The sequence below is a fragment of the Eubalaena glacialis genome, chromosome 4 (assembly GCF_028564815.1).
Source record: "Eubalaena glacialis isolate mEubGla1 chromosome 4, mEubGla1.1.hap2.+ XY, whole genome shotgun sequence".
In the NCBI taxonomy this organism is placed as follows: Eukaryota; Metazoa; Chordata; class Mammalia; order Artiodactyla; family Balaenidae; genus Eubalaena; species Eubalaena glacialis.
The window spans coordinates 152,351,776-152,362,459 of record NC_083719.1 but is presented as its reverse complement, the minus strand read 5'-3'; the positions used below and the strand labels follow the sequence as shown (position 1 = coordinate 152,362,459).

The window sequence follows — 10,684 nt, the reverse complement described above, 5'->3', positions numbered from 1 at the left end:
CTAGAAATGCTACTTAGTATTATTTTTATTTAATAAACAGGTACTTAGCAGTTGCAATGTGCCACACATCAGCAACCAAAGTAAATGGAAGCCCCAGAAGGCAACAGAACACCTGGTTCCACTGACTTAGAATAATCTAGATTTTCCACACCTAGTCAACAACCATTTTGAGAAGATTCTCTTCGGCAGAGACAGTGCAGACTGAGGTAAATCAGGACTCTAAACTCTGACATAACTGGGTTTGAATTTCTGCTCTACCACTTAATGTCTGACTGTGAGCAAGTTACTCATCTTCTCTGGGTTTGCTTCCTTCTCTCTATGAGGAGAACCAGAACAATTTATCTTGTGAAAATTAATCTACCACTAATAAGAGCAGTAAATGTATCATAGTGCTTATCGTGCGTCAGGCTCCTGGTGAAGTGCACAAAGGATTATGTCATTTAATCCTCCGACAACCCTGTGAGGAAGATCTATCCTTACAGAGTACAGATGAGGACACAAAGGCTCAGAGAGGCAAAGTGACTTTTCCAAGGCTACACAGCTGGTGAGTGGTGAAGTTGGATTTTAACCCAGGCCTCTTTACACTCCATACATGTTGCAGGCATTTTGGCCTGGAGGCAAGCAGCATTTAAGTACCATCTTCCTGCCCTGAGCTGAAAATCCTAAGGGTCTGGAGGTTGAGGGCTACACCATGACTCATCAGTACCCACAGGGGCTCACTAGAGCCTGTTCGTTAGCTTGGGCTGGGGGAGAGGGCAGTAGAAGACCCCTGAATCCCTTAGATAGAGCGCAAGGCCAAGCACCTTCCAACCACCTTCAGGGGTCTCAGAAGAGAAATAACAGGGGGGACAGTAAGGGTAGCAGCAGCAACAACAATAATGTTGTAGATACAACCCAAGATGTTCTGGTTTGTGTCCGAAGTTGTTTGGGGATGATAATCTCCAAACCATTCAGAATTCCCTCTGGCAGTCACACAAAGACACTGGCTTTAATAACAAGTAGGTTTGAGGAGCCTCAATAGGTAAAATCCCATGAGGCAGAGTCAGTGCTCTTGGGTTGAAGTTCTGGCCTTTAAAGCCAGATGGCCTTGGGGGTATTGTGTCAGAGCCTCAGTTTCCTCATCTGTAAAATGGGGATTGCAATAGTACCTATCTCCGAGAGAGCCGTTGTGAGGATTACATAAGATTGTGCAGATGCTCTCAACACATGGTAACTGCTTTGCGGCCAGAGCCTGGCCAGGGCCCATCCCTGCCCATAGGGGCTCCTCCAACAAATGAACTTGAAACTGCAGGTGAAAATAAGGAGGACCCCCTCCCAGGGCCCTCTCCCTCTGATTTCTCGGGGTTGAGTTTCCTCTCTGCTCTCCGCAACCCTCTCCTCCTTAGTCCCACTACTTCCGAAGAACAAAAGTGTCCCAGCTGTGGCGGCCCAGACAGCAGATGCGAGTGCGCGCTGTTTAGCATACTGGCTATTCACTGGCGCCCCTCTGAGCCCAGCACCACCTTCTCTAGCCCCAGGGTCTCAGCAGGCCTTGCCCACTATTACCCCCAAGGGCAGACCTTCCTGAGAGGGTTGGTCTTTTCCTTGAGCACTGCTCCGCATCACTCCTGCTGGCTGAGTTTCTGCTGGCTGGTCTACACTGGCAGGAGGGAGTGGATTTTTCCTGGATGGGGGATGAAGCGGCAAAGGATGTGCTGCCGACCCAGGTTGCAAGCTTTTGAGAGTTCCAGTGCGTCCCAGATAAATCCATCCATCAATAGGGCTTGATAGCAAAGCCAGTACATACCGGGGAGCGGGCCACCACGGGAGCTGCGCGGGGTCTGGAGGCTTTTAAAGCCAGTCTAAGTCTCTGCTCCATTTGAAGATTTGGTTTCTTTAAAATCGGGGGAGTCTGGGTCAGCACTAATTTCTCTAATGACCCCGCGGCCGGTGGAGCTTTTGCAGTCTTTGATCTGTGGTTGGGTGGGGACACACAGGGAGCCCAGCCGGCAGACTGGGAGTTTGAGTCGGAGCTCAGTTAAGGTGCGGGTTGAACCTGTGTAGGTCAGCTGCCTTTTCTGCTCCCCAGTTTCCTTATTTAGAATGGGAACACGAGACTCTTTTGGGGATTCAGTGGGATGGTGGACGGTATGAAAACCTCTGAACAAATATTCTGTTCAAATATGGTTTTTCTTCTTCCTCTCCACACCAGTTGGGAGCATATTAAAAGGGTTTAATAAGTAACTCATTAATTGGCAGCCAGTCTGACACAAGAACAACTTTGTCCAGTCATTTCAACTAAAGTGAGAGGCAGATATGGCTACGGATCTCAGGGTAACACCAGGATACTGCAACCTCTAACCAGATCAACCCAGGCCCAGTTTCCCAGATGACTTCTCCACCAACTCTCCACCTTCAGTGACTGCAGGAGAATTGACCTCAGTGGGGTCCTGCCCCATTTCTGCCCTTTCGTCCAAAATAGCAACAACTCTGAATAAACCCCTACGCAGTTAGGTGTTTAATTAGATTCCTCATCCATTAGTATATTTTTAAATGCTTCTATTCTCATAATAAATTGAAGATCAGCTGTACCATAAGCCATGGGTTTTTTTCATTTTCTCTGGAAGACTCCTTAATGACTATGTAGCCCTAATTTTACAGATGCAGAAACCAAAGCCACGTTCGCAGGGCCACACAGCAAGGGAGTGACAAAACTGAGCAGAGAAATCCGTGCCACCACCGGCTGGGTGGCACGAGGGAAGGCACGGATCACTGTGGCAATTCCAGGAGGATTTTGCGAGTGTCTGAACCAAGAAAGTGCGCTACTGAGTCTAGACTTCGCTGAGAGGAACCGCTCATAACCGAGCAGATGCTTGGAAACATGGGGGGCCTCGCCGCCGCGAGCCGGAAGATTTCGTAAAAGGAAAGTCGCCTTCGGTGTTGAGAAACCCTCGCTCTCCAGAATGCGGGCCCTTGCACCACGCCGGCCCTTCTCCGGCCTTGTTCTGCTTGCGTTTGCGCTGAGGCTGAGACTGGGATTTTGGCGAAGGTCCCCTTCAGCGCTCTCGCAACCTAGGCCCGGTCCTTGGCCTGGAGGTCTCGGCGGGCAGTCCGAGGCCACATCCCGAGGTCCCTAACCGGAGCGCCTAGCTGCGCGGCGAACAGATGCCCACCGCCTGCTGCAGCCCAGGGCCGGCCGCTGAAACGGCGCAGTTGGTGGCCGGACCCTCCTGGGCCAGGCTGCGCGTCCTTAGGCCTCAAGTCCGAGAGAAGGGCCGCAGGCCCCAACTGCTCGAGGAACTGCCGAGGCGGGCGGGCGGAGGTTGCCCGGCCCAAGGGTGCAGTGTGGACTCCGGTCTTACCGATGAGCTGGGTCGATCTCAGCTCGTCTCCCAGCTCCTGCACCGACGGCAAACGCGGGGAAGCTCGCAAGCCTGGGAGGCGATAGGCGCTGGCGCCCTTGGAACTCAGAGCCCGAGTCCACCACGCAAGCCGGAGCAGGAAGGCCCTTCTGCCTCACTGTGACCGCTGGGCCTGGTGTCAGGGTGTCTGCAGGTGTCCCCTAGGCCGTCTTCCTATCCTTCGCTAAGGAAAGTCCTCCCAAGTATTAGAGCGCTTTGTTTGGGGGAGGGGGAGGGAGCGCCAGTCCGCCGGCGATGCGCGACCCATAACTAATTTCTGACTTCTTTGAGCCTTAGTTTTGTCAACTGCAAAATGGGGAGGGGCATCCAAATCTCGCAGAGACGTGGTGCGGGTCATCGTCAACCACACACTGCGTGCACAGCTCGCAGTCCGCGGCCGGCGTTGTACAGGAGCTGCTGAAGGGGAATCACTCCCTCTTTCGGGAAGCGAGCGGCCAGCCCCAGAGTTCCTGTCTCTCTCTCCCTTCTCCCTCCCCGGGTCTGACCCGCCCGGGTCCCCACTGCATCGCCCAACCCCAGACTCCACCGGCTGCGGTCAGGCCTAACTCCGCGTGCCTGGGCGCGGCAGCCTCGCCCCTCTTTGCGGACGCCTGGGGCCCAATCCCCGCCCCCACCCTGCCCGCGGGTGGATCCCAGCAACCGGCGCTCGGGGAGAGCTCCCGCGACCAGTCCGCCTGGGTCGCGAAGCTGCCTCTTGCCTCCTTGTCCGGCATCTGTAAAATGGGTGCAGCTTCAGAGACCCTCCAAACGAGACTACGGAAGGCCGCGGGGAAGGGCGACGAGGCGAAGTCTCCAGCCCTTGCCCAAGGCCGGCTGCTTCTTGTCCTCAATCCCCTCCGGGGACGTTGGCCGGGCTGAACGTCCACACTCACCCGCCTGCCTCCAGAGCCTCAGGCGCTTCCTCCGGCCGAGGTGGGGCCTCATGTTGGGAGACGATCCAGAAGGAGGCGCCCATGTGGGCCTCCCAGCCTACTCGATTCCCGTTCTCCTAAACTCAGCTTCAGGGGCGCGTGCCTGGTCCGGGTATTTCCGCGCCGCGACTGTGCCTCACCGTCCTCCTGGTGTGGGGACTGGGAGCTGTGCCCCTTAGCGGGGCGTCTTCGGGCTCTCATCCGGCGCAGCCGCAGTGGAAACGGCGGCGACCTGGCTTTGCACAGCGGGAGGAGGGCGGTAGGCGCTAAAAGCCCTGGCTTGGCTCAGCAATTCCTCCCACCTGTTGGGGGCGCCCTCACTGCCCTGGGTGCGCGTGGTTGGGAGACAGTCGCCATCCGGCCCCACACAAGTGGGCTGAGCCCCCCTAACTTGAAGAGACCCCTAGCCGTTCTCTGGCTGGGCAAGGCTTCGCTGGGACAAAGCGCTCAGGGAGAGCAAATGCCCGCGGAGTCACTGGTTGGGGAAAAACTGCCCCCTCCCCCCTAGGGCCGCAGCGGCACTGGGTCCCTGTCCCCGGGCCTGCCTGAAAGCCCACCCCGGCGGGCCTCTCGTTCAGAGACCTTTTGCGCAAAGTCAGGCACCAGAGAGGGAAAAAGATGTGTGTGCGTTCCCCAAAAAGGCCCGAGAATCGAGGGTCCCTCTGGTAGAACAACAAACATAATTTAGAAAAAAACAAAAACCCACTAAGCCCTGTTATGGAGGAATAGAATAAAAGTGAGGGAAAATAAAAAGCGATGCCAGTGCCCGAGGGAGGGGCTGCTTGTTCAGCAAAGGCAAAGACGGTCGCTCTGGTTTTTAGATATTCAAGTCCCCAGCCGAAGGGCCAACCTTTCCCATCCTGATGACGGCGTTTACTACGATTTTTTTTTTTTTTTTTAGCGGAGAAAATAGAAGCATTTCAGGAAAACACCCAAGGAAGAGACCCGAAGCTCTGAGTCACCCTAGTTCTTCTCTGGGGTGTCTGTGAGTCCCCAGGGCTTGGAGGTGGAGATGAGGGCAGAAACGCTGCAGCTCCAGCTCTTTCTTAGACTCCCTCCCGTTCCTAGAGACCTGCCTGTGCAGACAATTCCGCTGCCCGCCTGCAACGAAGGCGCCCAAATACCCGAGCCCGCAGGGTGCCGCGAGGCCCCGAGGGAGGCAGGGCGATGAGGCTGGCGGGGCTGCTACAGGGCCTCTGGGATCGCACCCAGAAGGGTTTAGCCTTAAGGAGCACCGGGGAGCCCGGCCTGGAGGAGGCAAGGAGAGAGACAGAGACCGGGACGGAGAGAGGTAGAGGCAAAGAGATTTTTGAAGACAAGAAGGGGAAAACAAGGACAAAAAGAGAGGAGGGAAGTAAAGAGAGAGGACGCGAGAGTCGGAAATGGGAGAAAGGATAGGACAAAGAAAGATGAAAAACTGAAAGCAATAGAGAACGAACTATACAGAGGAACATAAAACTGGAAAGAAAAGTTAAAAAGATATAGTAACAGAGACCACGAGTAACAAACAGAGGAGGAAACAGAATATTGTGGAGAAAGAAATGGAGAGGCCAGAAAATAAGAAAAGTTTTTAAAAGACTGAAAGGGAGAATGATAAAAGGAAAAAAAAATCAACGAGCAAGATGAAATGTTCACGGACGCTGCGAGTGTGTGTTTGTCGTTGTCATAAGGGGCCACCTGCTCCAGATCTCGTGATCCCGAAACTTCTAGCTTTTGAGCCGAGGTAAAGCGGGTGGACTGGGCCACGCCGCTTTCACACCTGGGCTTGGGGTACTGGGCGTTCCGGGCGCCCCGCCCCCTCCTGTCTAGTGACGCCACCACGGCTGCAGTGAAGTCACGTGACATCACGTTCCACCTGTGGTCCCACGCAACCCAGAAGGGCGAGGGTGTCCCGGGGTTGTGCGCTACACTTGCTCCCCAGACGCCGAGCTTTTGGAGAGCCAGGAAGCGCGCCTGCTCTGCGTGCACAGCCCGCGCGCAGTGCGCCCAGATCCTCTCAAACCGGTCGGAGGGGCCCGCCCAGGGCCTCTCTAGAGAAAGAGAGAGGACAGTGGGTTGTGGGCTGTGGGAGGGAGGGAGCGTGGGCTTCGCGTCCCAGGAAGTTCGAGGTCACCGTGCCTCCCACCCCTTAGGTGGGTTTGACTTGGGACGGCCTAAGTACCCGTCCAGGCGGGGCCTTTCACTCTCCAACTCTGCCTGGCACTGCTCTGCGACCTCTGAGCCTAGAGTGCCCTTCCCACGTCCACCCCATCCCGCGGGCACCCGGACTGCGGGCGGCCGGCACGCACTGACCTGCACCGCGGATCCTCCGCGGGGCCCCGAGCCGGGGTTCGAGCTGAGGCGAATACCGACGAGGCTCGGAGAAGTGGACGCGCGCCCGCACACCGCCGCTCGGCCTCTACCGCCGCAGGGGTGGGGCGCAGGGTCGGGGGTCGCCGAGCATTATTGGAACGAAAACGAAATAAAAGCGGCGTTAAGTGAAATAGCTAACTTTTTTATTAAATAAAACGACTTAAATAAAAGGAACGGAAAAGGAGAAGGGTGGACCCAGCCTCAACGCAGGGTGCCCCAGCCCCTGGCGCTTCCCCCAGTCGCCTGATCGGCCGCCCCTCCTCCAGTGGCCCCCGCGGGGGAAGCAGGTGGCCGGTTTCTAAAGAAAAAAGCCAAAACTTTTATTATTTACACGTTTGGGCAAAAGTACAAAGTATAATACAGGCGCCCGGCCCGGGGGCTGCGGGCGAGGGGCGGATAAACGTAAGGCGCTTTCTTTGTCAGGCCCGGGCCTGGGGCGGGACTGGGCGCGGGGCGGGGGCTCGGATTGTGCAGTCGCGCGGAGCCCGGGCCCAGCCCCCCTGCGCAGGCGGCGGGGATGCGGCCGCGCCCCGGGGCCTACTTGAGCTTGGCTGGCCCTTCCCGTCTCGGCCTCTATTCCCCCCCAGCCCGGCTGGGGGGCCTGGGCGCCCCGCCGGGTCGGGGCGGCGATACTTGGTGACGGTGCGCGCTGGCGGCTCACACCAGAGAGGTGACGGCGGGGACCTTGGAGCTATCCTCCTCCCAGGGCTGCAGATTCTGCAGAGCAAAGAGCGAAGAGTTGTGCAGACAGAGCGGGTCGGGCTGGATAGAGTCGTTGAGGCTCTTTTGGAAGGCGTCGTGTTGCAGCTGCAGCATGAGCCGACTCGCCTGCTGCCGCTCCGCCTCCCGCTCCTCCGCCGTCTGCCGCCTGCACCGGGGGAGGGAGAGGGACAGCACCGTCAGGCACCCGGCACCGCGGGGCCGCCGGCGGGGCCCCCACCCGCCCGGGAGCCAAGGCCAGCCGGGAGCCTCGAGGCGCAGAGTCAGTCTGCCTCCCCGCCGGCGTTGTGCGCCCGGGACCCGCGGGTTGGGATCGTTTGTTTTTGTTGTGCGCGGGGAGATCGCCGGGAGGAAACTCCGCCCGCCGCCCACTTGCACACCCGGGTATTGTGGCTTCGCCAACAACAAAGATTGTTTCTTTCCGGGGTAACAAGGGCAGGGCGTGTGTGTAACTGACTAGGCCCTACAGGCAGCCGGGTCACTGGGGTCCGCGGGTGGGCGGGCAGGCTCTGCACCTCGCGGTGTCCCCGGGTCCGGTCAGCCTCATCCGGTTGTCCCAGGCTCTGTCTCAAACCCCTCTTGCAGGACGCGATCGCTTCGCCGTTCACGGGTTGGATCGAAAGAGCGATCGGATAAAAACAGGGCTGGAGTCGGGAAGGGGAGCTAGAGCGGGAACCCGGAGCCCCGCGCGGATTGTCGGGAATCGGAAGGGCGGGGGCAAGCGGGAGGGTTTAGCGGAGCGCGAGAGGCCCGGGATGGGGTGGGGTGTTGGGGGGGGCAGGTGAGAGGAAACCGAGAGAGCTTAGGAGACCGAATAAAACACCGAGAGAGTTGGAGAGGCTCAAGAAAGCGACACAGGGATGGGAATGGAGGAGAATTCCAGACGCGGGTGAGGACAGGCGCGCGGGAGGGCGAGCTGGGAGATAAAACCTGGGAAGGAGGGGGGAGGTGCAGCCCTAGGAGGGCGAGTAGGGGGTAGCGCAGGGTGGAGAGAACGCGAGGCTCCGGCACGGGGTGGGCGAAGGGCCGGTGCAAAGTGGGCCGGGCCGGGCCTCTCTCACCGCCACTTGGTCCTCCGGTTTTGGAACCAGGTCTTGACCTGCGCGTCCGTCATTTTGAGGGACTTAGCGAGCGCCGCCCTCTCGGCCGAGGCCAGATACTTCTGGCGGTGGAAGCGCTTTTCCAGCTCGCAGATCTGCACCCGAGAAAAGGACGTGCGCGGCTTCTTACGCTTGGGCGGCGTCCTGTTCTGGTAAGGGTGGCCGATGCGCCGGGTCACGGTGAAGGGCGTGAGCGCCGCCGCCGCTGCGGAGACACACGAGGCCCCCTGAAGCCCGGCCCAGCTCGACTGCCGTTCAGGCACCATGCGGACCCGGTGCCGCCCGGTGGGGCGCAGAGTACTACGCTATTTCGTTGGTCCCGAGGGTCCCCAGCGGCACCAAGCCGGTTGGGAGATGCCCCCCTCTTCCCCCGGGCACAGGCTTATTTCCCCCAAACTCTCTGATTTTTCTCCCCTCTATGGTTGCCCGGGGCCCTGGGCGCTGAGGCCTCCACCGCACTTGGGCCTCCGGAACCGTTTCCCCGAGTGAAGCACGTAGGGCGCGGCGCCTCTGGCCCCGGGAGGGCCGAGGCCCGGCGCCTGTTTGGACACCCTGCTCACCTGTGAAACGGTCTTTTACGAAGCGGCGGCTGCTCTCCATCCAGGGGAAATTGAGGCCGCCCAGGCTGGAGACCGTGGGCACGGAGGGCATGGCAGGCAGCGCGCTAGGCAGAGGCGGCGGCACGGCCCCGGGCAGCGGCCTGTGCGCTGGCACTCGGATTACGCCGGCGGGCGCCAGGCTCAGGTTGACACTGTAAGATCCCGCGTCCTCGAAGGGCGCGCCGAGGCCGGCAAAGGAGGTGGGCAGAGACGGGTATGTGGCGCCCGGACGGCCCCCGGGGGGCCCTCCCAGGTAGTTGGCGCCGTCGGGGCCCCGCGGGGCTGGTGCGCTGTCCTGGTCCGGGCTGTTGAGGATCTGGTCGATGCCGAAGCTGATGGGCTCGTGCGGGTGCGGGGTCTGCGCGCTGGCGGGCGCCTCCATCCTGGGCGGGCGGAAGGGCTGGGCTGGGCTGGGCGGGGAGGCGGCTGGGTCCCCGTTACGGCGCGGCCATGGAGCGCCCGGCGCCTCTCGTCGCACTGAAACTTTGCCAAGAGTGCGCGGGCCCGACAGGCTCTGTGTCATCTTTCTTGAACCGAACCTGGAGTTTCCGCTGCTAATTCCTCTCCCGCCGCAGCCATTGGCTGCGATCAACAAGCCTCTCTCCTCCCATTGGCTCCTGGCTTTCAATAAAGGCCTAATTCATGGAAATAGGAGCTTAGGGACTGTTCCAAGGTGACATCATTTTAACAAACGAACAATAGGTCAAATTTATTAGCCGGGATAATGGGCGGCGGATATTAGCGCCCGAACCACAGCCTCCCAAACCCGAAATCTAACGAAGCTGCAATTAGGAGACGTTCCCCGCTCCTCCCGGCTGGGGCCGCTTCCCGGCCGCCGCGCGGGGCGGGCAGGGCGCTCTGCTGGTGAAACTGTCGTTTGCTGAGGGGGGTTTCGTTTTCTTCCAAATTTTTTTTTTCATCTGAGCAAAAACCAAACCATATGAATCCTTTCAATTACAATGGAGTTGCAACTCCGGAACGACCCTGCGGAATCTGCGGCAGCGTCCTGGACACCCCACCGCCTCGGGAGCAACGAAAGGGGCGCACCGTGGGGCGCAAGCTGTGCGCTGCCTGCGCGCGGGGTGAGGACAGCACCGGAGCATGCCCCGCGCTCCCGAGGACACCGACCCGCGTGGGGAGAATTCGCCCCCGCCCGGGCTTCGGCCGCGGCGTCCCGGCCACTTTAGAGACGCTCCCTGGCACCCACCCGGCAAGCGGACCGAGGCGAGACTCTCAGGTGCCCACGCGTGCCAGGCCCGGCTGAACGGGACCCGGGGTCGCCCGGTGGGGAGCGAGATCCGGTCCCTCGAAATTCGTTGCAGGATGGACGGGACTGTGGACCCGCGGGGAGACCTGCCCGTGGCGCGGCAGGTGTCGAGACCTGGGGTTCCCGAGGGGCAAGGGCGAGGGAGGCTCATATTTAGAGCAAATAGCGGGATTTCTTTGGGTAACCCTGGGCGCTGAGACCACTCCTTGCTTTGCCCGCGCCCTCGGAGGCTGTGCAGGCGGGCCAAGGGGCACCGGTGACAGGACGGCGTGCAGGGCGGTCAACCCCCCTCCCCCCGCCTCCATTCTCAGCTGTCTCCCCAGGGGAGGTTTAC

The 10,684-nt window shown here is 59.6% G+C and overlaps 1 protein-coding gene across 1 annotated transcript; it reads right to left on the bottom strand.

The window, feature by feature from the left end:
* Window positions 1-7,321: 7,321 nt before the first annotated feature.
* TLX3 (T cell leukemia homeobox 3) lies at window positions 7,322-9,606 on the bottom strand. Its single transcript, XM_061188465.1, has 3 exons — window positions 9,045-9,606; window positions 8,446-8,689; window positions 7,322-7,532 (listed from the first exon to the last, which is right to left on the bottom strand). The coding sequence occupies exons 1-3, from the start codon at window positions 9,604-9,606 to the stop codon at window positions 7,322-7,324; spliced, it is 1,017 nt and encodes a 338-aa protein (XP_061044448.1).
* Window positions 9,607-10,684: the final 1,078 nt, after the last annotated feature.

Excerpts from the sequence above, each read along its gene's own strand:
- TLX3 (XM_061188465.1), bottom strand. The coding sequence starts at position 9,606 with ATGACACAGAGCCTGTCGGGCCCGCGCACTCTTGGCAAAGTTTCAGTG. Across the intron at positions 8,690-9,044 it reads CGTAAAAGACCGTTTCACAG|CGGCGGCGGCGCTCACGCCC; the intron begins GTGAGCAGGGTG and ends GTGTCTCCGCAG. Across the intron at positions 7,533-8,445 it reads AACCGGAGGACCAAGTGGCG|GCGGCAGACGGCGGAGGAGC; the intron begins GTGAGAGAGGCC and ends CCCCCGGTGCAG.